The sequence below is a fragment of the Canis aureus genome, chromosome 6, assembly GCF_053574225.1.
Source record: "Canis aureus isolate CA01 chromosome 6, VMU_Caureus_v.1.0, whole genome shotgun sequence".
NCBI lineage: Eukaryota > Metazoa > Chordata > Mammalia > Carnivora > Canidae > Canis > Canis aureus.
The window spans coordinates 7,914,526-7,941,672 of NC_135616.1; the positions used below are offsets into that span (position 1 = coordinate 7,914,526).

Consider the following 27,147-nt stretch of genomic DNA (forward strand, 5'->3'; position numbering starts at 1 on the left):
TATGTCAATATTTTCCACTCTGGATTTTGGGTCTAGAAGCTAAGCCTCTTTAAAAATCACATGATTGTAAAGACAGTCCCAAGCACTTAACAGAACTGAAAATTTACAATCCTTCATTCTCTTTTATCCTTTATAAACAGAATATAAAGACAGATTGTGAAATAAAGAATGACTTTCCCTCCTCCAACAAATACTTAGTACTCAAGTCTTTTTCCTCCATGAATACACTTTGGGGATAGGTACCAAAAATGTTTTACCCTCCTCTTTACATCAACAACTGGGATTAAAAAATGGTAACCGTAATAACACATCTACAATTACTGGATGCTTCGCTCTATTCTTAAGCAGCTGAAGCAGGTTACCCAAGACCACAAGGTAATAAATGGTACATGTGATGAATGGAGTCTGGGAGCCTGACCCCAAGCCTGAGAACTGGCAAGTATACTCCATACTGGCTACTTATTCTAATAAAACAAGCAGTCCCTAAAGAAAATACAAAGGCCACCCAGCTTCAGTGTTGAAGAGTTATCGGGGGAGGCATGTAACGGAGCAGCCATTACTCAGCTTTAGCCAGTGCTGGCAGACAGAGCAGAGGCCTGAGTTGCTGGATTCTTTATTCCTTTATTATTATTTCTTTAAATGAGAAGCTGGCAGTCCAGATTGATATCTGAAGCCTCGTGTTTCAGAATGTTCCCACTTATTCCAAGCTTTTTCTAAAAATCCTATTGGTCTGAAAGGTAAAGGGCCACATTCTCAAGGCAGGGACTTTGTTTTATTTATCTTTGTACTCCTAATGCCTAATGTGTGGCTGGCAAATGTAAGTACAAAGAGATTGACTTCAGCTGTTTAAAATCCTGCCAACTTATCTTGGCCATTTTATAACCTTGGTAGGAATTCATTCATTTATTCATTAGGTATTTACTGAGCTACCAAAATGTGACAGACACTGCTCTAGGCACTTGGAATTAGAACAGTGAACAAAACAGAATAATGAAGGAAGAGATAGAGACTGAGATTATACTTTAGTGGGAAAAATCAGCCCAAAAAACCAAAAGCACATAAAGTCAGATGGAGTGGAGGCTTGGAAAATAAGGAGACAGTTTGCTTTGAATCGAAACTTTGCTAACTCAGAGCTCAAGAATGATGATACAATAGTCCATGCTTCCTAGTGCCATACTGGTCACTCCTCCACAAATATGTTACACATATGTAAGCAATTTAAAGGAAATGGTATTCTTGAAAGAGAGAGTGCTTTCTTCATAAGTAGAACAATACGATCTTGCTCCTTGGCTTGAAAGGAAGTATTGATCAGTAGTTAGTGAGTCAAAGGTTAATAACTGGGTCCTGATTATTTCTGTTATCAGACTCATGATTGATGGTGTCCTCCGGCTCCTTGTAAATACAGGAACTTCTTTTTGATTGTTGTTACTGGGAGCCAAGGAATTAAGCTATTCTCTCAAGATTTAGTTGCAGGGGACAGGGTCAATTATCTCCTGCATCAGAGAGTTTAGAGTGGTACAAAGGTTCCTATAGAAAGGATGCACGCAGTCACCAAAAATGCAAACTTGGAGCAACACAAATCTCACTGGCAACCATATGATAAAACACTAACAATGGCACACAACTCTTCTGCTCTCATGCATTATCATTCCACAAGACCACATGTTTAGCTAATGGAACTTCTCCAGTTTGCTTTGGAAACGGATATAGTTTTAGAAGGCCCAAATGGCACAATCTAGCTATTACTCTTAGACAGCTGCTGGGAGTTAGTGACAGGATAGTTATACTAGGACCATCTAAAAATGCACAAACCAGATCCCTGCTTCTCATGAACTCACTTATATCTATTTAGTTACTCATAATCTGAGTAATTATAATCAAGGATTATGTTTAGAAAAGAAAACACCCTGAAGACAAATTCAAGTTTATATCTTCAAGTAGCCGTTAAGACAATGTGATCGATCCTAAGGCTAGAAGAAAAATGTTACTTTCTCACTGTCTTTATATAAAAATAAGATTTCACTCAACCTGCTGTTTTGGAAGAAACAATATTGTCTTTGTTAGCTGAGCCTAACATAGATCTCATGCCAATGTAGTTTATTCTTCCCATGGATACAAGCCAAAAGGATATTCCTTGAAATAAAATCACAATCTGTTGAAAGCCTCACAAATCAATTAGGAGAGAGAAGTAATCATTATCACATAACTAAAAAGAAAAAGAGAAAAAGTAAACAAAAATAAACTTGATGCAAAAAAGTAAATCAACACTCAAACTTCCCACTTGGAAAAAAAAAAAAAAAAAACACATTCATCAGTGGATCCATAGTAGATAAATAGCCACATTTAAACAAGCAAAACTTCCCCAAACTCTGAGTCAGATCAAACTATCTCACTTATTATTGTCTGAGCAGGGAAATTTCCTAAGACTCTAACATTTTTGTTTAGTTAATGGAAGTCACATTGGCCTTGATCTTGCATCAAACAGATGAACATTAATAGAGTAATTTAACATAAATCCTTGCTATATTAAATCTAAAAATACACATAATGAAATGGTTATAGACCTTTGTTGACCCAAAAGAAATAAATTATAATAGCATTTACAGCATTGAGTAAACATTAGCAATAATAAAGTAACGATACCAATGTATTTATATAGTTGAACAGTTTTTAAAATCTAGAAATAAGATTGTTTTTAAAAGTCTACTCAGATTTACTTTTAGGGAATCTCTCCAGCTATATTTTAGCTTAGATGGCATGCAGTTACTAAAGAAACCCTCAATAATATTCGAGGATTTAGGATAATGTATTTTATTTTTTTTCTTTTTCTGCTTGTCTCATTTCCATTTTTTTTTTAAATTCTCCAAATATGTCAATAGGTGAATTTGGCAGAGATGAGGCATGTGCCTCTTTACCATCAAGTTATATCAAGAACAGGACTCCACTGCTAACCTCTGCTAGCCAAGGACTTTAGCCACTACCAGCTGAGACTTGCAATCAAGGACAATACAAAGAACAGCAGGCTCACTCATCCAGTCCACCAAAACTTGAAACAACATCAAGTGATGGTGCTCTTAGGCCCTGGCAGGAAACACAGCTGCGAGATAAAGCCCAAGCTCGGGAAACCTCTGCTCCCTGTGGAGCGGCTCTGGGTACCTGCTGCCCGGGTGGCTGGCGGTGGCCCTGGGCGCGCAGCGTGGCTCGGAGCTGGACGGCTGGGAGCGAGCGTACGAGTGGTAGGCGGTCAGCACCACGCCGCCCGAGTCCTCCACTTCCATCCTCAGCCGCGCATGTCCCCGCTCCGGCCCGAGAACAAAGGCAGGCACCAGCATGGACCAGCGCACCGGGACCCGGGCACCAGCCGGGCGGTACGGCCCGTCCAGCTCCTAGGGGCGCGCTCCCGCGGCTGTCAGGGGCGCCCGGGGAAGCCAGCCCCGCCCGCGGGGCAGCCCTATTAGCAGGGACTTAAAGACACGCCCACAAGCCCCGCTGGGGGTGGGGGTGGGGGCGGGGGCGGGGAGTACGCGGGTTGGGGGGGGGCCGCAAGAGTCGGGGGCAGGGGGATGGGGGGTATCCCTGTTTCTAGGAAACTGCAAACCCGCTGTGATCCTTCGGGGTTCAGGCTAGCTGCTCTAGGGATTTTTCTTGCTTTGTTTTTCTTTTTCTTTTCCTTTTCTCATCCCTCCCCCAACCCCCCCCCACACACACACACACATACACACCCAAATGGGGGAGGCTTATCCCACAGCTAGTAACATTTCCTGCCTGGCAGCAAGACACCGAAGAAAGAAAGAAATCTTGCCTTGGGAGCCTGGGCTGAGAAGGAGAGGGGCCAGGTCTACAATGTGTGGTCTGGGGAAAGGAAGAAAATGTGACACCCTCTCATTTAAAGCATCCACATCAAAAATTGAAGAACCAGATTATGTTGCTGTGTACTTGGTCAAATTACAATAAACTTGATTTCCTTTTGGGCAGGTAACTCACCCAGCAAGCAGAAAACCTCCCTCCCTCACCCTCAACGCCACCGCAGCAACCAGCCTCTTACCACACCTGACATCCCTTTCCTCCTACCAATCCTGATCAAATTAAGATACTGCTTTCAACTTGTCTGAAAATTAGACTTGATTATTCTGGGCCAAATGCATGTTTTATCCAGATGTCTTTATTTAGAGAAATGTGTGGCAGGGAGGCAGGTATTAATCAGAAACGATTTTCAATCATTTGGGGTCTGAAATATGTCTTTACATATATAAAACTAACAGCACAAATGGAAAGACGACATTCTTTTAACCATTTAAAAAGGGAACCAGAAGATGCTAGAGGCCCACAATGACTTCATCTTTTACACCCAGACAGAGTGTTTTACCTGTTGTCTCTCACACTCCCCTGGGAGCTACAAGGAAGGGAAAAGAGAAGTTAGTTTACCCCTTACCCGAGTACTTACTATACTAGGTCATGCTAGGTATATAATTTCTCATAATCTGTTTCTGCACCTGTGAAATGGGAAAAACAGTAATCTTCTCATGGGGTAAAAGCATACATGCTAGGTTCTCCAGAAATGTTGGTCCTCTCTGCTACTTTCTTCACATTATCCAGAAGAGAGACATTTGTTTTCAAAGGTTGGACAAGCAAAAAAACAAAAAAACAAAAAAACAAACAAACAAAAAAAAACCAAAATGCTTCTTAGAAAATATTTTGTTGATTAAAGGGGTTAGAATGACTAACATTTACTAAATTACCCTTTATGTGTTGGCTCCTGTTCTTTAGCTCTTTAAACAACTCTATGAGGTAGGTATCATTTGCATCCCAATTTTGTGAATTAAAAATTTATCAAACATCAGCGCATGAAAAAGGCATATACAAAGAATGCTTCCTTCTTCAAAATATATCAGTCCTGATCTTGGGGGTCATGGGACTGAGCCCAATGCTGGGCTTTGCACTCAGCAGAGGGTTTGCTTGAGATTCTCTCTGCCTTTCCCACTCATGCTCTCTCTCTAAAATAAATAAAATCTTTAAAAATAAATAAAACTTTGAGGCCAGACAAGTTTCAGAATTTAAATATCATTTTTTAAAAATTTTTAAAAGGGGGAATCCCTGGGTGGCGCAGTGGTTTGGCGCCTGCCTTTGGTCCAGGGCACGATCCTGGAGACCCAGGATCGAATCCCATGTCGGCTCCCAGTGCATGGAGCCTGCTTCTCCCTCTGCCTGTGTCTCTGCCTCTCTCTCTCTGTGTGACTATCATAAATAAATAAAAATTTAAAATTTTTAAAAGGTAATTTGATACAGGCACCATTTAATACAAAATATTCTCCTTCCAGTAATTTGGGACGGTACCCTTATTCAAACTTATTATTTCCTAAGTAGAAAGAATTGACTGTAAATGGAATAAACAAAGCCTATTAATAATCTCACATTTATTCAGATCAGGTTTGTCATTAAATCAGTTTTGCTACTAAACTTTTTTAAACATGTAATTTTTATAGCTTTTTGCATTTTGGAATTACCATAAGGATTACAGTAGTGAAACTTTTTCTGGGCATGGAATTTGTCTCCTTAACATTTTTTTTCTCTGAACTACAGATTCAGAATTTGAAATACTTGCAGGATATTTTCTTGTGAATATTTTTAGCCATAACTCTGCCTCAAGATGTCCAAAACTACGGTGGTGCTCCCTAATGCCAGCTTCAGCAGCCCAGCCCTCTCTCTTGTACATTCATATTTTAGAGGCCCTGGAGTCACTATGGCTTCCAACCATTCCTCCTATTCCCAATGCTGGGTTTTTGTTCTCATGTCACCATTCCTTGCCTAGGTGTTGGCCATCCTTCTTTGACAAAGATGACTTTCAAACACCTTCCTCTTAAATCCTTCCCCTCTTCAAAGTGCTGGTAGAATGATTCTCCTAAAACATAGTTCCTCCCCTTCTCAAAACCCCTGTTGTAATCCACTTGCTATAAAATAAAGTCCAAACTTCTAGGATAGGTGCTCTAATCTACTTTGACCACCCATTACTTTTTTTTACTCCTGAGACCCTGTGACCCTCTCATACCAGCCCATCCTGCCCTCTTATTTTGCCTTTGCTCCTGTCATTTTCCTGTCTAGAAATCCTTAAAAACCTTCTACCTCTCCCCCATGAAGCCTTCTCAGGTTGTTTCTAATTCAAAGCCTCCCCCCCTTGCTTCTATTATAAGAACTATCTCACTTGGCCACCCAGTCAAAGCATAGTCAGCCAAAACTGTACACACTGTGTCCACTGCACACACAGCTATTAGATCACAGTGTTTTTTTCCACTGAGCCCACATGTGGTCAAGAAACCCTTCTCAAAACAGAGCCTCCTCCTACAGCAAGGTAGCTTTGAGATGAAACTATCTGCTAACCCAGGATTGTATTATTATTTTCCAACAAATTAGTGTCCTTTACTACATTGCAAGCTACTAGAAGGGCTAGTGTCGTATTTTTGTCTTTATACTACAGAGCCCAGTGTTTTTGCAGAGTAGACAAGCAACAAAGAACATTTGTAAAATCAATGAACATATGAATCAATGAATGAAAGAAATAGTACTCTTAAGTGCAGTAGTTCTAATCTTTCAGGGTAGCCAATGAATTATTATAAATGATTCATAAGTCTGTATGGCACTGTCAATGATAACTGCAAACTAAAGAAAAAAGTTTCACATGTATGTATTAATATTTTTTAATGTAGGCATATGCTGTTGACTTAATAAAATATAACTCTAACCATTCTTGAGTTTTTTGGTTTCAGAGGGATGGTAGAGTGCACATACTGGGTATTATAGAATACGCTGTGCAGGACATTTTTCTCTTGCCCTCCAGATCCCCTTGCCACCTTCACTACTCTGTGTGGGGCCCCAGTGGCTCACCTTCTGGTCTATATCTCTGAGCCCTCTTGCCTCTGGTTTCAGGTAGGGTGCCACCAAAGAAAGGTACCAGCAGGACATCTATAGGAAAGGGGAAAAGCCAGCTTGGGTATATATTTCTCAGATTTCTCTTTTGATTTGCTACCAGCTGGCTCCTTCCACCTAAGGCTTTAGGTCCTGTAGGCAGCCCCCTCCCATGCTGCTCTCTCCAGATTCCAATAATGCTACCTCTACCTAGCCCTTCAAACCCAGGGGTACTCACAGCTCTTGGTGCACCAACTAATCCCCCCCTTTGTCCCTCCTTGTTGGTCCTCCATCCACCCACAGTCTTCCAGACAATCTCTTTACTAAACTCTCCTCATTCACTTGTGCTGAGTGCCCCCATCTCTTCCTGCCAAGACCCTGACTGATAGATGCCCCCACTGATATCTGGGGCAGTATCCCATAAGCAAAAACATTAGTATGTCTGTAGTGAACTATACAAATACACATACCAGGAGGGATAAATAAAAACGATAAATAGTCTCCTGTCAGCTCAGGTGATTTATCACTAGATAAGTTCAGATCTGAACAAGTTTTATAGTCATATGATTCATGAAAAAGCTTTCAGATTAGAGAGCTTTGGGGATTTGGGAATTATAGATATGGGATTGTGGACCTGGTAGAGTCTGTTAACATTTTTGGCATTCTGGGAACCACTGGGCTAGGGGTTCACAGCACAAGACTGTGACGGCTGGCTCAGCAGCAGGGTAACCAGGGACGCTGGAAAAAGATTCTCCATCTGGGAATTGGGTTGATAAACTGCTCCTACAGTGGACAGCGGACATTCGGAGCACAGAAATAGCACTGGCATTTGGAATAATGGTTAAGAGAAAATTCTACTTTCCTTGCATACTGCTATGTATGCCACTGCAGCACCCAGCACTGGACCAAGAACAGGACACCTGGGTGTCAGCACCAACCCTGCCAACAGAACACAGGACCCAAGCAAATCACTGAATTGCAGACCTGTTTCTTCACACATAGATGAAGCAAAATAGCCCGTATTTATTGAGTACTTAACATGGGCCTGGTTCTATTCTAGGTATCAGAACCTCAATTCATGAAATGCTCACAGTTGCTTTTTGAAGTATTACTGTTAGCATCTTCATTTTACAGTTGAAGAAACGGACTGCATTAACTTGTCCAAGGTCACCCTAGCTAAGAAATGGCAAAGCTGGCATTCAAACCCAGAAGTCTGGCTCCCTGCATCCAAGCTCTCAGGTATTATACTTCTCTCTCCCTCCCAAGACTTATTTGAGAGATAGTGAGATGCACATGAAAGAATGTGTGTGAATGCAAGCAGGGCGAGGGGTAGAGGGAGAGAGAATTTCAAGCAGACTCTCTGCTGAGTGCAGAGCCCAACACAGGGCTCTGATCTCATGACCCTGAAATCCAGACCTGAGCTGAAATCAAGAGTTGGACCGTTAACCAACTGAGCCACCCAGGTGCCCCTATATTTCTCTTTCATAAAAGATTTGCTGAGATTCAAAATACATCCTTTATATGGGAATAAAATGGGTCATCAGATTTATTTTTTGTGTGGCAGCTTTCCACAAACCTATTTAGGATTTTGGAGGATAGCTATCACTAGCATATAATAATAACAATGAAAACAGTAATAAATGAAGAGAGAATTACATGCATTTTCCATGTACAATAGTAAGATAGTTCATAATTTCTTTATGCATAAGAACAGTTCATTAACTGCCCTCAGAATGTGTTGAAGGTTAATTCAGTATTTTGTACTGCCTTGTAAATTTGTCAGTTAATACACATATATAAGAAATTTGATAATACTATCATATGTGAACTCCAGGTGCACAAAGACTCTTCACTTTCCAATGAAACCAAGGAAGCAGAATGGTAGACCAAAGAGGGACAGAGTTAAAATTAAATTATGAATTTGCTACTTACTGTTTGTATTACCTTAATTTCCCTATATTTCTATTTCCTAATTGAAATTGATTGGAGAATCTTCTCTGACAGTTGATGGGAAGATACAATGAGGAAGCATCTTTAAAACATCAAACATAGTGCTAAGCAATCTTAAATGCTCAAGAAATGTTGGTTCCCTTCTCTTTTTTTACTATCCTCGTCACCTGTCCTCTACCTCAGCCCTTCTAGAAGCATCGTTGAGTTCAATACTCAAGAGTAAACAACTTGATCTTACGAATTCCAAAGGCATTTCATAATCTTTACTAAAAGAAGAGTCAGTCTCAACTCACATAATGACTCACCTGGAAAAGCCTTACAAACTCTGGCCCTTGAGTGTCAGTGACACTATAGTACGTAATACGAAATATGATGATAGTCCAACATCTTCAATCCTACCAGGAGAGACAAGAAAACAGAACATTTATGCAAAACTTCAACATGGACAAAAGAAAAGTGCCTCTTGTGGCCTTGGCTGCTTATCTGGCAAAACTGCTACTAGAATAATCACTTAAGACCAGAACAGGAAAACAGCTACAGCTGCACGAGTCTCTGTAGCTGCTGACTGCCATTCCCTTAGCAAAAAAAGTTCAAAGTTACATAGTCACTGGTCCTATCTTGCAGGAAATGAAGGCACAGTTCTCTCCTACCTAGGGGAACATGTTAATTCTGTCAAAATTCCACTTTATATGCATTCCCACTTCCCCAACATTCTCTAAAAAGATTGGGTCAAATTAAGGCGAATAAATGCAAAATTTCATTTATATAAAAAAGAAATACTTTAATGAAACAGGTATTTTAAGAGTATTTAGAAAGGTAATGTGTAAACCCTCTATCATTGGATCAGCTGATAAATCTTAAATTGCTATTCTGAAATATTTCTCAAAACTTATTAGAACTAGCTAAATTATATAAATTTATTTTCTGAGTGCTATTATGACAGAATTTTTAGACTACTCTGATTTTCCTATTACTTTCTTAGTATCTATTTTTAAAGATGTGTCAGGTCTTATTTTTCTTTAGTATTTATTCCATGCTCTATGATCAATTGGTAATTGGGTTAAGCAGACTTGGTCACCACAAGAGTCTCTCAGCCAGGTTGAGACTCGTGTTATTTATGTGATGGACATAACTGAGTCAGTCAAGTGACTTAACTGACTTGTACAAAGAAATTGAATCATTATTGATTGGAAATAAATCACTACCAACACACCCAGGCAGAGTGGAGAGGAAGAAAACAGAGAAGCCACAGACATGAAGCTCTGGTATAAAAAGACTTATATTATGGAATACTTTCTGCAGTGCTCTACTTTGCAATTATACAAGGGTTTTATTTATTCATCCATCCCTCCATCCATCCTGAGAGGTATGCCCATAATTTGAACCTACATTGGTAAGCACCAGGAACATTAAAAGAATTATGAATTTGAAAGCACGGTCTCTGCAAAAGGGAGGAGTAAGTGTTGAAGTAGGGGGTCATCAAAGAACTTCCCAGAGGAGGTATTGCTAGAGATGAGTCTTAAAAGATGAGTAACAATTGGCCAGTTCAGGAGTTCAGGAGTAGGTGTGGGCAGTTGGGGGTGATGAGAAGGGTATTCCAAAGACAAGAGGCTGAAAAAAAAAAAAGGCACAAAGGAAATAAACAATGTGGCACATACAGGGAAGCACCTTTAGTTTAGCTCTGCTGGACAAGAAGGCATAAAGGAGAGAATGCTTGAGATGAAGCCAGAGACAGAGGCCAGGCACAGGAGGATTGGGGGGGGGGGGGTGGCGGCGGGGAGTTGGATCTGAATGCCATGCGAAGAGTTTAAACTTTATCCTGGAGTTCAGATGGGAAATCCACTATAGGTTTCAAATAAGGTAGTACTGGGATCCTCTTGTGCTTTTAGATGGTCCCTCTGGGCTCTGCACAACCAGGTCTCATTCACCTCTTCTGACATACATCTCCTGCGTTTCCCAACCTCCTTTGGAAAAGAATGTACATGGGAGCCTGGGGAAGAAGAAAGCCCATTGTAAATGGCCAGATGCTATGCCCCAAAGAGAATGCTAAGAAAAAGCTCAAGATGGATTTTAAATAGCTGTTAAGAAGTTTAGCTTAATGCCTCAGTGAGGAAGCTGAGGAAAGGACCCCATCAATCTCCTCTGTCACTAGGTCAGTATTACAGATCAGTTACCTGGTTTATTTACAGTCACCCCAGGCTGTACAGACCACCTGACTTGGAAAGTGTTGAAATAAGCACATCAGGTTTCCACTGAATAGAGGAGGAGGGGAACAGGACAGTGAGATGTCTGGGAAGCAATATGGCATGCAGAGCTATCAAGGAGGAAGGTTTATTATGGCTGCAAACCACAAAAACATTTCTGACTCTGAAACAAGGAACAATGTTTTAGAAAGGTCGTGAGACTATCACATGATGGAAGGTCAAAGCTAGAGAACAAGGTTTGAGACAGAAATGAGAACACAATCTTGCCAGAATACAGTCTTGCCAGGGTGTTTCTTATAAAATTAACCAATTTCAACTTATTTCCCATCCTTGCTTCATTCTTCTTAGGACATAGAATACCATAACATTGCATCAAATTGGCTGTGCTTAGGTTGCATGCTTATCTTCCATTAGATGGTCACTGGGTGGTAAAAGAAACAGTCTGGCTGATGTGGCCTTTAGCAACTCCCTTGCCTTCTGTAATGGTAAGACTTCTATAATGGTAAGCCAGGCCCCAAGACCATATACCATGTTGGAGGACAGTCCCTTAATTGACATTTGAGTGCATTTAGGCAGCAGGAGTAGATTCTGAGACACCAACAAATAATCAGTGTTTACTACAGCAAGGTTTGGTGAAGCCTCAGGGAGGAACATCTGGCCTGAAAGGACCAGCTAAGAGGCACAGTCAAATCATGGAGGTAAAGATACCAAGAGCCAGGAAGGGAAGGGGTATTACACAGAGTGAAGTGAAGAAGTGACACCATGAGAAGGAACACACTTGCCCACCCTGCAGTTTTGCCTAGATGTGACCCTAAAATATTTCCTGAGGTTCACAAATCAAATGGGCCTGTGATTTTGTGATGATAACAGGAGGCTTCAAATCCATATTGCCTCATCAGTTCTCAAACATAGCTCAGATTACATTCAATAAGACTTACGTGACCTAACCTGAGTCGCCTGGGTCTAGAAGTATAACTGAAAGCATAATTTTATTTTATTTTTTAAAGATTTTATTTATCTATTTATTTATTCATTCATTCATTCATTCATTCATTCATGAGATACACAGAGAGAGGCAGAGACACAGGGAGAGGGAGAAGCAGGCTCCCTGTGGGGACCCCAATGTGGCACTAGATCCCAGGACCCTGGGACTACACCCTGGGCCGAAGGCAGACGCTCAACCACTGAGCCACCCAGGTGCCCCTGAAAGTATAATTTTAAAGTACGTTTGTGAAATGGTGGTTAAAATGGGACTGGTAGAAGGAAGGCAGAGTTTGAAGCAGACATGAATAAACTGTTTCTTACATTTAGTGCTATAGGACTATGAGCCTTTACTTAATCTGAGATCTGATTTTTCTCCTCTGTAAAATGAGATGGTAATACCTACCATACACAGTTGGTGGCCCAGATTTAGAAAGGAAAACTTATAAAATCACAGTGTACGTAACACTCAATGCACATATATTCCTTTTATTATGTGATGCTTTCAAGAAACTGTTATTCTACCTTCTACTTTATTAGCAATAAATGCCAATTTGAGGTTTCAGGAAAATTCAATAAATTTTAGCCACCACTATTAGTCAACCAAAGAAGATAATTCAATACACTCCAAAGACTAAATATTTCTACAGAAAGGGTCATGACGGTGAACAGGGCCATGCACTGACACTGAGCAGATAGACTGAAGGAAACCGATGTCTGTCAGTTGAAACATTAGTGGTGTACCTACTTATTACTCATTATTACCCAGCTCAAAAAAGTCACAGAAAGCCCAAATGCCTTGGCATCACAGGCCGGAATACTGGCATGTCCCTGAAGAGGAAGCCTTGACTCATAGCACTGGCACTCCAGGTCAGTCTCTTCTGGTTGGTTTATCAGAAGGCAGCTAGCACACTTAGTACAGATCCTGGGACAAGGTAGGCTTAAACAACTACTTACTGAACAAGGAGCCTCCTTCCACTTAATCCTCAGTTTTTTTACCTGCAGATGTAAAATGAAACTATCCGTCTGCTACCTGGCTGTGCCTTCCTCAAAAAAAGTGGGAGGACTAGAAAGTCGTCAGAGAGCAGTGTCAATGGGCCTCAAAACTAGAGAAGAGGATGCTGTGTAACTTGTGCCCATGGAGTTGTGTGATGCAGCCACGTCAGGATGGCTTAAAAAACAGAGTATAAGGCTAAAAGAAACTATGGTTGTAGTAATAAGACTTGTGTTGAGGGAGGGGCCATTTCTGATCTCTGCTGTCACCTGACAGCCATGAGCCTATGTATTATATTGGTCTATATTTCTTCCTTATCCCTTTCTTTGGAGGAGCACCCTGAGTGTCTAACACGGATGCTGTCCTTTGGCCACATGCATTGGATTGAGCACACTCAGCACCCCCTGCCTCAGTGCTTGCCGCATACCTCAGGTCTGGGTGCAGGAGTGGGTATCTGACCAAAGCTGGGCCACTTCCATGGGACCCCTGCCAGATCTTCATAAGAATTTTTTTCTTTTCCTGAAAGGATAGTGCGCCCCCTGCAGCTGCAAGCAGCCATCTTACTACCTCAAAATTTGTGTGATCTATCTTGAAGCCAAGGAGAAGCAAAGATGTTGGAGACTTCCAGACAGCATCATTTGACTCTATTCTGAGGCATGTCTGAAGTACATACTACCACTTATTTTGCTGCTTAAACTAGTATGAGTTGGGTTCTTGTATCTCACAACTGCAGAATAACAATATCCAGCACTCACACGGCTATAGTCTGCTTCTTCCATTTAGTGACATAGGACTATGAGCCTTTACTTAATCTTTCTGGGATCTGATTTGTGTTGTTTCATGCATCTGACTCCCTTAATCCCCACAACAGCTGCATGAGGAACTATTGTCAAAATCATTCTCTTTACTCTGCAGATGGGAAATGAGGGCACAGAGAGGTGAATTCACTCAGGTCACACATCCAGAAACAGAGATTACCTGGTGGAAATCAACCAGGTAATCTGGCACCAGGGTCCAGGAACTTAGCAACTACAGCACTGTGAACCTGAGGGGCAAGCAATTCAACATGTCTGAGGCTTCAATGTGAGGAGCAAATACACAACATTTTATCAGAGCAGGCTCTCAGTAAATAGCAGTGATTGTAGTATTTGTAATTATTTCCCTACTTCATTCCATTTTCTTCATTCTGAGTGGTGCTTGGTGGGTGGGAATAAATGACCTGATATTTACAAACAGCTCTGAGGATTTGCAATGAATGCTGGGTTCTAAGAATCAAAATAGTCTGTTCCCTAAAAACAAGTAACAGCTCTGTTCCTTTCCACAGATAAAGAATGAACCACAGTTTGGACCTCATAACCTGATTGTGCCTGTCCTAGTCACCATCACTTGAGGCTTGGCTGTTTTTAAAAAATCCTCTCAAAGTGATTGAAAAGAGGCTGAAGATGATGAGATACTTGAGAAAGAATTAGTATACCCTTAACAGTGCTTCAAAGAATTCAAAATCCCTTTGTTCTGAATTCATTTCAACTGCCAATGGTGGAAAAGGGTCTATTTCCTAAATTAGATGAATCCCTATTCTCTACAGATTACAAATCTGATCCAATGAAATATAATTCTAAAGGTAATCTCAATGGTAGAAATTTACCTTGAGATAACTGCAGTCATTTAGAGTCTGCTTCTTTTCTGATTCCACAGCTTTTCCATTCTTATTTGGAACTGTTCTCCCCTGCAGAAATGGACCAAACTAGCCACTTCCCTCTTCCTGGCTGGTTTGCTTTTCCAGGTCCCTCTGGTGAAGAGCAATGTGATTGGTGCTGAGGCGTTCCTGGGTGGAGTCATTTGCTGTAGCTATCAAAGGGAAAAACCACCCCATTTATCTCCCTAACTATAAAACTATCATACTGGTTTCATTTTATATTTCCTAATATAACATTCTTCCTGTTCAGCCAGAGTACAATTGCTTTAGTGTGAATTCCAAAGGAGAATCATTAACAGACAAAAGAAGTGCAACAGGGGTGCCTAGGTGAATCAGTTGGTTAAGTGTCCAACTCTTCGTTTTGGCTCAGGTTGTGATCTCAGAGTCATGAGATCAAACCCTGCATCAGGCTCTGCACTCAGCACAGAGTCTGCTTGGGATTCTTTCCCCTTCTCTCTTCCTGTCCCTCTGTTCCTACCCAGCACACTTATGCACTCTCACATACGCATGCATGCTCTCTCTCTCAAATAAAAATCTTTAAAAAGAAGTGCAACAGGGTCTCATGGCTAGCAGGTGACAAAGCAGAAATCAGAATTGGCCTCTCCCTCCAACACAAATTTTATTACTATAACTAGTGTTTCATTTAGCCTTACACTGCCTTCAAAGCCATTCTAAAAGGGCTGCATTGCATAACTCCAGGGCACGAGTTACAGAGCATCCTATCTCTGCTTCTGAGGATCACTAGTACTGCTCTCTTGTGAATTTTGAGTCCTCCTACTTTTTAGAGGAAGTTGCAGTAAAGTAACAGTCCTGTACTTACATTTTTACATTTGCAGATGTAGAAACTGATGAAGTTGTCATAGCTGGAATAAAAAAAAAAAAAAAAAAAAAAAAAAAAAACAGCTAAAGATCTAAGTTCAAGATTTTCACTTTCAAGATGGGCCCTTGAAGGACATTCCAGATATACCCATCAAGAAAATTAGGTTTTTCATGACTAGAGCTCAGCACTTGAGTTTCCTAAGCTGTTAAAACTTCCCATTAATATCAAAACCAAAGTGTGAAAGACTGAATGTGGAGATTTTTAAACCATGACAAGTAAGGCTTGATGTAAAGAGAAGGGCAGCATTGCTCCCACACAGAGGAGACTTGGATTGGAAGCTCTCAGGGCTTGGAAGGCATGGCAAGGAGAAAAGAGAATTATATTCAGGAAAGGCTATTCAATCTGACCCTTCCTGGCTTAAATCTCTGGAATGTAGGGTAATACAAACAGTAGGTTTAAGTATTCAAGGATGGAGAAGCTTATGTGCCATCCCCACCTAAAACTCTGGGATGAGGCATCCTGCAAAAAACCTAAAATGACCTCCCAGAAATTGCCATGGAAGACCTAGAGAGAGCCAGTCATTTCCCATCTCCCCCAGTGAGAACCGACTGGGGCAAGCTCTCAGGGGAATCACGATAGCTAAGATCAAACAACTTTGTGGCCTAGGGCCTCAGGGTTGAGAACCCAAGTCAGGGGGTCAAACAGTAGGTCTAGCCAGGCCATAGAAGACCAAGGGTCAGCAAGAACTGATCTCTCAAGGAGCACTGCCTATGCCTACAGAGTAAACAAGAACTCCACCAGTAGTGGGGGCAATGTGAATAGCCACCCTCCCCACCTCCTATTACCAAAGAGTAAGGCAGGAAAGAAAAGTCTGAAGGACAACACTAGGCCCACAATGCTACAAACATCTCCTGTGCCCAGACACAATTTCAAGATACAAAGCAGAAGACAAAAACCCACCACAGAAAAGAATCAGAATGGGAAGTTGGAATTTTGATTGAGCTTAAGTCATGAACTTAATGATTTCCTTAAAAAAGCTTTTTTAAATCAAGGCAGTGAATGTTTTTGAAGCAGTAAAATAGAGCTGAGTGCAAAGATAGATGAATTAAGGCACACTTTCTGTAAATCTGGCTTGTGACTGTATTCAAAACCCACTCCATGAAGATAAATGAGATAAAATTCCTGCCTTAATAAGCGTATGATATAGTGGTGTATATTATAAGGTGAAGCATTGAAGCTAGGAGTTTTCTGCCTTATAATTTTGCATGTGATTGGTCTTGACATTTTATGAATAAATACATTTCATGCTTATAAACTAGGGCCTATGAGGGCTAAGTGAGAATAAAGTCGAGGGCCAGAAGAGTTAATGTTCTACTGCAGGAATATAATGCCAACTGAGAAAAACATACTAGAGCTGGACGAAAGCCCAGTAAAGGACAATCTAACTAATCACCAAGTTGAGAAGGATGCTTTATGAAAAGACATATTATGATGATAAACCAGTCAAAAAATGAAAATGCTGAGAGGGAACAGATTGATATCTCTGTTTTTTTTTTTCCTAAAATAGTGCAATCATGATAAGCCATTACTGGATTCCAATCCAAAAAAATTAAAAATGGGGTGGCTAGCTCTGGGGTCTATGCACTCTACTTTTTTTTTGACCTAATAAACCCACATGATACCAGAAGTAACATGATTTTAGGTATTTGTATTTTATATGCTATGGAGGCAGGCAAAGTTCATGTGGTATATTTATTCCCTTGCCCAGAAAAGGTGCCAACAATGGAGGATCTGTTTTCAGAAGACTCCAGTCAAGAAGGGACTTTCCCTGAAACATTTTAAAGCCAGACACTGAGAAAACCCAGATGCAATGTAGAAGAATTCTTATTACCCAATGAAACCCAGCCACAGTGACACTGTCCACATGGAGCACATTCAGGAGAGGTTCAGAGAACTGCAGACTTACACAGTAACTTCTAAAGCAGACAAGACAAATCTCACAACTCAGAGTAGACTTTGGGAAAACGCATAAGAAATGGCTTAACTTTGTATCCAGGACTTTGAAGCCAGAAGCAGACATCTCAACACAGAGAAAATTTTGAGTTATGGCAGTAATTTGGGCTATGTAGCAGATGAGGTGGCTGGGCCAGCAAGGCCATTCAAACATGATAGATAAAGCACTATCATCAATTCAATAGCAAGGAAGAAATAGGCACCTGTATAAAAACACATTCTGCTTCCTTTATAGTTACTTTTACATGTTTGAAATTGTACAGAGATCTTATTACAGAGTATGGGTTTAGTCATTCTCAACAAATGCTTTTGATGTCTCTATAAAAATCTAAGTTAAATATCCCCCTCTGCATGGATCCTGACTGGTTATTAAAATCAAGATTCTGGTAAATAATGGCAAGGACTTTTTTTTTTTGGTGAGTATGCTAAATGGGCTATACTTATTTATGATTCTACAGCTCCTGTCCCCTATTATCTTTCCAAGCTGTACAATCTCACAACTTTTGAATTTCTTGTGTACCTAGGATGTGACTTCTTCCAACATGCTCCTTTCTAGTCAGCATCTAAAGTGGCCATACTTGTGCCCATCGTGTGCTGGAGCTGATTTGCGCTGGCTCGTAAAAGCTGGTTATTAAATTTTAGGAATTTTTTGAGCCAGTTGTTAGCCTCAGCTGTAATTAAAAATGAATTATATAACCTTGCAATTAAATAATTTATATTTGGGACGCCTGGGTGGCTCAGCAGTTGAGCCTCTGCCTCCAGCTAAGGGCGTGATCCTGGGATCCAAGATCGAGTCCTGCATCAGGCTCCCTGTGTCCTGCATCAGGCTCCTCTGCCTCCCTCCTGCATCAGGCTCCTCTGCCTCCAGCTAAGGGCGTGATCCTGGGATCCAAGATCGAGTCCTGCATCAGGCTCCCTGAGTCCTGCATCAGGCTCCTCTGCCTGTGTCTCTGCCTCTGTGTATGAGTGTGTCACTCATGAATATATAAATAAATCTTTAAAAAATAATTTATATTTAAAACAAAATTAAGAAATACTATTTAATTACATTTTACTATTTTTTTATGCCTTTGAGGCTAATTACATCTGTTCCTATGTATAGTACAAATACCACCTAATGGTGTGCTACTGTAAGTCTCTTCCCAACTCTGTACTCTACACTCATGCAGTAGTCTGAAATTGGCCATGGTGGGGTATTTACATCAAGAAAATCCGCAATTTACTATAAATAAGGGCTTATTTGTTGATTGTTCAGAATTTAAAAAGTGAGGTAGAGGGATGCCTGGGTAGCTTAGTGGTTGAGTGTCTGCCTTTGACTCAGGGTGTGGTCCTAGAGTTCTGGGATGAAGTCCCACATTGGGCTCCCCCACAGGGAGTCTGCTTCTCCCTCTGCCTATGTCTCTGCCTCTCTCCGTGTGTCTCTCATGAATAAAAGTAAAGGAGAAAGTGTTTAAAATACAGATTAAACCTACAAGTATATTGTACCTGTAGCCATTACACTGTAAATAACACAAATAAACAAGGGCATATTCTTCCATTACTCAAAAACTATTTTCTGATTCAGCAAAGAAGTGACTCATGTCACCTATGAAAGAGTGATGTCCTGACATATGTCTTGATTGTTTCACTGCTGTCTTCCTGGTTAACATAAATGCAGACACCAACCAGCATTTATGTCAGAACTACACTCATTCATCAAGTGATATATTATTCATCAACAGATACAAGGGTTCAACAACAACAACAAAAAATCAGAAGTATTTTATGAGAATCAAGAATCAATTGGGTCTATGGAATTTACAGTAAGGGTTTAGTGTATTTATTATTGCTTGTAAATTGTGTAGTACACATCCTAAATATGTTTTATAATAACCTTATATAAGTAACACACATACATTTTTTTCCAGACAGCTGTTAAACATTTATCTGCAAAACACTGCTTGTGCCTCACTCTCATATAGGGAAAGGGAGATTGGTCCATTTTTGTTAATTTTGTTTTTACTATTAGAACAGTTATCTCTTTTATTGTGAAATATCCAATTTCAGATCTCTGTATATTGGCCCTTAGTTGTTTTCTACAGCATCAAAGTAGCTTGGCTAAGGGCTACTACAAGGAAAAAAAAAAAGGCAGTAATTACCTATTTTCTTTACAATTAAAAGTGGCTCTTAAGAGGATGAATATAGTTGACCCTTGAACAACACAGGTTTGAACTGTGTGTTCCACTTATACGCAGATTTTTTACAGCACAGTTCTATAAATATTTATATTTATATAAATTTGATCCTTCTTTCTTTTCTCTTCCTTATATTTGTTTTTCCTAATAACGTTCTCTAGCTTACTTTATTGTAAGAATACAGTATGTAACACAAATAACATACAAAAATATGAGATATCGACTGTTTAGGTTATTGGTAAGGTTTCCAGTCAATAGGAAGCTACTAGTAGTTAAGTTTTACCCAGATTTTCGACTATCTGTGGGGGGGGGGGGGTTGGTACCTCCTAACCCATGCATTTTTCAAGGGTCAACTGTATGTACACACTGCATTATCTGTGCTAATAATCAAGCTGACCCAAAACATGTTAGTTGTGCCTTTGAAGTTATTCTGAGTTTGAAATAGATTTATGTTTGTGATGTTTCAAAGAAAATGATTTTTTTTTTTTTTACTTTTTAAGAAATCAGTATGTATTCTGAGAACTACATCTTAAACCCAGATCTGCAATCCACCAACTCTGTTATCTGCTTAGATAACTTCCTGTACTTCAGTTTCCCCATCTGTGAAATGAACATGATAATGGAATCTACTGCATAGGGCTGTTGTGATAATTAGATTCGTCAATGTGTGTAAAGTATTTGAAAGAGTGGCTGGCATAGAACAGAAGTCTTGCCATTATCATTATCCCTACTTTTACTACTGCAATTGCCGCTGCCACACAAAGGAGTCAATTCACTGACTTACAGATACTAAAAGTAAACTGTTAAGGGTCCTAATCTTAGACTCATGCTGGTGCAGAAAAAATGACTTACCAAAGATCACACAATTTGTCATATTAGAACCAAAAATAGATGTAATGTCTTCTGATAATCTAAGATTATCTCGTTCAGCTATTGGCTTCTTTCTGACCTTTTTATTTATCTTGACTAGTCAGTCAATTTCTACGAGCTATATGATTGTTTTATGAAAAAGAATTCTTTTATCTAAGTATACTAGAATGCTGTAGAGGTATATTGTCCAATATGGTAGCCACTAGCTACATGTGGCTACTGAGCATTTGATGTGTGACTAGGGGGAACCGCGATATACTGTAAGTGTAAAATACACATGAGATTTTAAAAACTTCCCATAAAATTAAAATGTAAAATATCCATTAATAATGTTTATGATGGTTAAAAATTTAAATTATACTTTTTGAATGTATTGGGCTAAATAGAATGTATTATTAAAATTAATTTTACCTGTTTCTTTTTACTTAATGTTACATCTCGAAAACTTAAAATTACATATGTGGCCCAAATTTGTAGTTTGCATTATATTTATATTGGACAGTCCTGCTCTGTATAAGAGTAATCTCTATGTCCAACTTTGAAAGCTGGAAATATTGTTCTGTTTAATAAATTTAAGAAGTGTTTATGGCCTCAAAGGAACTATCATCCCGTAGTCATCCAAGGTAGAAATCTAAGAGGTATTGGTGACTCTTCCCTCTTCCTTGATCCCACACACAATAACGGTTGAATCATTCTCATTCTATCTCTCCATCTCCATCCCTCCTACCATTGCAGTCCTCACCATCCTTATGTGGACATTACAAGAGTCTTCATACCCCCTCTACCTGGCCACCAGTCTTGGATCCCAAAATCCATCTCCAACATTGCTGCCAGAATAATATGTATCTAAAACACAAGTCAGATCATTGTACTTTACTGAGAAAGGCCCTTCCCTTGGTTCCTATTACCAAGTTCATTGGCATGACACATCCACCTATCCCTATGGTTTTGACACTGCTTACCTGTCTAATCTCATCTCAACTCATTACACATGCTACTTTTGAAGTGATATGAATAAAATCTTAAATATGCTCATTTTGTTAAATATTGGGTTGTCATGGAGGTGTACATAGTAGAAAAGAATGGAGAAGACCTGGGTAATGGTATGAAACGATCATTTATAATATTTATAAATTCATTAGTAAATTTTTCTGAATTAAATAAAAAGCTCAGGATCAACATCTTACATGATGTCCTAGCCAATGTGTTAAAAACAGGAAGGAAAAAACAGTCTGTATGGTTTTATCAGACACATGTTAATATGATTCCTCAGATCTCCTCAAAACTGTGATCTCCTGAAATCAATTATGAAAAGAGTTCGGTGCCTGGGACATGGTGTATATTTAAATCACAATTACTTTTTAACCCTTTGCTCACCTCCACCAACCCCTACCTCCATCATCACAAGTCTCTAGGGGGAGCCTGGGAAATGAAATCCCAACTTTCAAATATAATGGATGGTTTAAGCACTCACTCACTTTCAAGGCCTTTATCCATGTCAGAGACCACTGATTAAGGAGGTTAAGGAGCTTAAATATATGTTATTACATGGAAGAGCTTTATTTGTTGAAAATAGTGAAGAGAAAAAGAAAAGCACAGAAGGCAGTGTAAGTAATAATTGGAAAAACAGGGAAAACACATTTCATGCCTGCTTCTTTCCTGACAACTTAAGCAAACAAGAAAGGAGTCATGTGAATGGCCAGGTTATCTCTATTTCAAAAAGTATTTGTCATAATATATGGAGATACATTGGAGAAATTTCATTTAGTATTAACATGAAATTTTCATTCTGATGAAAGACAATTTGCTTCTAGCTAACATTCTCAGTAACTATCCTGCTCAGTAACTATCCTTACTCTCCCTAGTAAATTATAAAAATTAAAAAGTAATTCTATAATAACGGACTTACACACTTATATAAATCAATAATTATGGAAATATCATTGATGTTGCCATTCTCACTTAGATAATGCTTAGATTTTTTTCCTTCAAAGATGTAGAGTCCATTTTTTTATTTTTAAGATTATAAGAATTTTATAATAGTTATCACCCTTGTGACTAAGATTTGTACTCAGACTGATAGATTTGGAACACATAATTAATAAGCATTTGCACCGTTACTAAAATGAAGATGCAATGACACAGCTGAACTTCTCCAACGTATGACAGCTGGTCAAAAACAAACATTCTCATAAGCTTTGTTATTAAGCTGCTTATATTTGTAGAATCTGCAAGTCTGAGAAATATTTAGAATCTACCTAATCCACGTTCAGATCCAATTTAGGCATCCCATTCAATTCATCAAGAGGTTTTTTTTCTCTTTTGCTCTCGGATTTAATTCATCAGACTTCTATATAATGCTTGAATAGTTTTTAAGCTTTCTGAAATTTTAACCATCAAAATGACACCCCTGGCTAATTACCGCACTTAGAGGCTGATTTCCTATGTCAAAATTCCCCATTTTGAGGGAGTTCTGGCACAGGGTGGTACTTGCTTATAGCTGGATTAAGATTACCCAAATTTTGAGAAGATTTAGCTTTCACAGCCCCCATTGGGCAAGGCAAGATGAGATTGTCATTCTTTTCTGGTTTCTACAACTCATGTTTTTTCAATATAGAAGGTTAAGAGGGGATCCCTGGGTGGCACAGTGGTTTAGTGCCTGCCTTTGGCCCAGGGTGTGATCCTGGAGACGGAGATCTAATCCCACGTCAGGCTCCCAGTGCATGGAGCCTGCTTCTCCCTCTGCCTATGTCTCTGCCTCTCTCTATCTCTCTCTCTCTCTCTCTCTGTGATTATCATAAATAAAAAAATTTAAAAGAAAAGGTTAAGAGGATTTCCATCTAAAATTTACATTATATTTCTGCAAAATAATAAATAAAAAATTTTAAAAAAAGGTTAAGAGGATTTCCATCTAAAATTTACATTATATTTCTGCAAAATTACATTGCGGTAGCAGCCACACTAGAAATTTTAGCTCTCTGAGGATGCTAAAACAAAAACACAATGTTGCTGTGACTTTTTCCCTAGACTTTTCTGTGCTTCCAACACTCCCCATCCTCATTTGCTCTCCAATTCCAATCTTTCAATCCAGGGAAAGGCAAACCATGCCACATGGGCCAAATCTGGACTGCCACCTGCTTTTGGTAAATAAAATTCTATTAGAATACACCCACACTCATTTGTTTATATACTGTCTATGGCAGCTTTCATGCTACAACAGGAAAACTGAATAATTGTGACACAGATCATATGGTCTGCAAGCCTAAAATAATTACAAACTGGCCCTTTAGAACAATATTTCCTCACCTTTGATCACTGAGTACCCACTTTCATCTCTTCCTCCTATGTGGTAGATGCCCAAGTCAAGGGAACTCTTCCACTTTTTCAAGAACACAGCAAATACTTCCAAACCACAAAACGCTCTCTCTGCTAATAATACCCTCCTTTAACCTTCACTTTGTGGAGTTCCGAATCATCCTTTAAAATTCACCTCTCCTGTCATTTTAAAAAAAATTTTAATTTATTTATTCATGATAGACAGAGACAGAGACAGAGAGAGAGAGAGAGAGAGAGGCAGAGCACAGGCAGAGGGAGAATTAGGCTCCATGCAGGGAGCCCGACATGGGACTTGATCTCGGGACTCCAGGATCACGCTCCGGGCCAAAGGCAGGCGCTGAACCACCGAGCCACCCAGGGATCCCCTCTCCTGTCATTTCACTTGCGGTTCTTTTCTTGTCTATCCCATGAAATAATACTCTTTTGTATCATTTTATTTTATAAACACATTTGTTAGAATTTATCTCATTCTCTTTTAAGAATATCTTTTGTGCCCTCAAGTATATAATTAAGTTCATTTAGAAAGAACAGATTTCCTTACTATATTATCTTACCATACAGACTCATGGTATCCATTTATTCAATTCTTCTAAAGAGCTGTTTTGAGCTATTCTTCTTCTAATAATAGCACTGTGAAACAGAGATAGTATCATATACAACTTTGTATTTCATTTTCCCCAAATCCCCGTCCAATCCATCGCTGTCACTCCCCAGGTAGCCCAAAGCACAGTGCCCAGTTCATAGTGTAAGATAAACTTCAAAAGGATCAGAGATTAAATGTAGAATATTAAACCACACAAGTACAGTTGACCATTAAACAACATGCATTTGAGCTCGAACAACATGCATTTGAACTCGTGGGCCCACTTATATGCCGATTTTTTTCAAAAGTAAAAACATATGAAATCTGTTGCTGACACCTTGGGGAAACAGGAATTCATATACTGCTGATGGGAATTCAAAACGGTATACTAACAGACACTTTGGCAACTTCTAGCAAAACCACATGCCTTTAGCTTCTAGCTCAGCAATCTGACATCTAACAATCTAACCAAAGATATACCAGCAGAGGTATATCTGCAAAGATATATGCAGAGGGTTATTCTTGACACCATTTGTAATAGCATAAGATGGGAGTAACCCAAGTGTTCATAGATAGCAGGCTGGATGAGACCACAGAAAACTATGAAGCTACAAAAAAGGAAGCAAGAATACCTCTATATTACTACTAAGAAGAGATCCCCACCATATGTCATTATTGGAAACAGCAAAGTGCATATAGTATGCGTCTGCTATTTTTCAGAAACAGTTGTTTTCCTTAATCCACCTCCCTTCCACCTGTAAACACATACAAAATAGCACATAACTTCAGGAAAAGTACTGCTTGATAACTCAATTCACTTTGAGTCACAAAAGCCAAAGTGAAATGTTCTCCTATTGCTGCCTATTCAGTTTCCCTAGTACCACTCAGAAACTTCTTAGGCAACAAGGGTCTGCAGCACTCTGCCCTTGCCTGACCTGATTTGGGGGAATGTGAAGAGCTTTTCAGACAAAATGTGTTTAGTTATTTTCATAATTTCCAATTGACCAGGCCCAAAAATAAGGTCAAGTTTTTCAAAATAAAACCCCATATGATAATGTAGTTATTTAATACTTACCCAAAGGAATGTATAGCTGAAATTCCATCAAAATATTTTTATTGCTAATTATGGGAAGAATTTTAATGTAACACTTACTTTATACCTACTATGAGCTAGGCACTATTTTCATTACTTCATAAATATTAACTAATTTAACTTTATAAAAACCTATAAGGCATTCCCACAGTTTCATTAAAAAAGGAACTGTAGCACAGAGGAATTAAATAATCTGTCCAAAGTCACACAGCTACTAAGTGGCAGAGCTGGGATTTGAACTCAGGCTTGACTATTTAACAACCATACTCCACCACCTCTGTTCAACTCCTCTAGCACTTCAGTTACGCTACAGTTCACAGTACAGGCTCCCTTGTTTTCTGTAGCCAAATACCATGTTTTAAGCATATACATCAACTTAAGTATATGGCAGTTTTTAAAATATCTTTGAACATGTTCTTCAAATCCACATAGAAGACAGTCTTCAGAGCAAGGGTCAAAGGGAAGTTAAGAATAATAAGTACATGGAGTTAAATATACAATTCTTTCCAATCCTTCATACATGGTTCCCTAACTGTTCATTTACTTAAAAAAAAAAAAACATGGTGGAAAAATTTTCTGGATCTGCTACAAATTATAATGGTAAAAATTCATTAGCTTAAAAAAAAGTCACAAGTTTATTGGCTTATTTCTTTCACCATGAGGAGCATGTATCATTTTATTTGCCCAAAGCTCACCTCTCCTCAATACAGCATACAAACTCACTCCCGGGAGATTGAAGAGAGCTGTTCAAAGACAGAATTTTGGAAGTGCTTGGTGAAAACATAAGCCCATTCTCAGGATATGACCATAGAGAATAATTGTGAAAGGCAGCGCATATAAAATTCTGAAAAACGTAACATGACTATAACCTATACATTGAAAACAGATTATGTTAGAGACAAAGTTATACTACTATATACATACATAATTCATGTTTATCATAGTCTATTTTACAGTTAACTTTGAAAAAAATGGCCCAATTACAAAAACAGTACCTTACACTTCTTTGTGGCTGACCACACTCCTATCAATTGCATTCTCTACCTTTGAAAACTAGCACTGCCTACAAATAAAAATATACTGAAATTCCCTTAAACTCAAGGGATTAGTGATATAGGTATTATGCTAGAAGGCAGTATCCAGTGAAAAAATGTCTTTGTAAGTCCTATTCATTTATACATTATGGAACAATGGAAGAAGGAGGTAAAATTCCTTAAGCCACTAAGACAGACACAGGATATCCCCAAGCAAAGTAGAAATTCTCTTGATCTTGGGAAATAACAAAAAAGAATTTAAATTGTCTTAGGAGATCCTAGAGCAAAGGGGGTAAATTTAAAATAGTGGGGGAAAAATCCAGTGAGGACTATAGAGAACCAGTATTTTAATCAATTCATCTACTCTTAAGACAAAAACACAATGAAAATGTCTGTCAGTTTGATACTCAAGATAGGCTGGGGGAATAAACAAAAGAAACTAGAAGGAAAGACCATTCACATCAGGCCTATATCCATTACCATTTCTGTAACAACAGCA

General features: G+C 39.2%; 1 protein-coding gene across 19 annotated transcripts in view; it reads right to left on the reverse strand.

The window, feature by feature from the left end:
• ARHGAP28 (Rho GTPase activating protein 28) overlaps window positions 1-27,147 on the reverse strand; it is a 257,341-nt gene that overhangs the window by 201,998 nt on the left and 28,196 nt on the right. For 8 of the 19 annotated variants that reach the window (XM_077900021.1, XM_077900019.1, XM_077900020.1 and 5 more), the window contains exon 1: window positions 3,157-3,417. In XM_077900021.1, the coding sequence (XP_077756147.1) occupies window positions 3,157-3,332 (176 nt within the window). In that variant the 5' untranslated portion in view covers window positions 3,333-3,417. Of the gene's footprint in view, window positions 1-3,156; window positions 3,418-6,879; window positions 6,958-8,832; window positions 8,933-9,155; window positions 9,246-14,674; window positions 14,878-15,545; window positions 15,589-24,492; window positions 24,569-26,309; window positions 26,358-27,147 lie in introns of those variants that run through there. The other 11 variants (XM_077900033.1, XM_077900031.1, XM_077900032.1 and 8 more) reach the window with 7 other exon arrangements.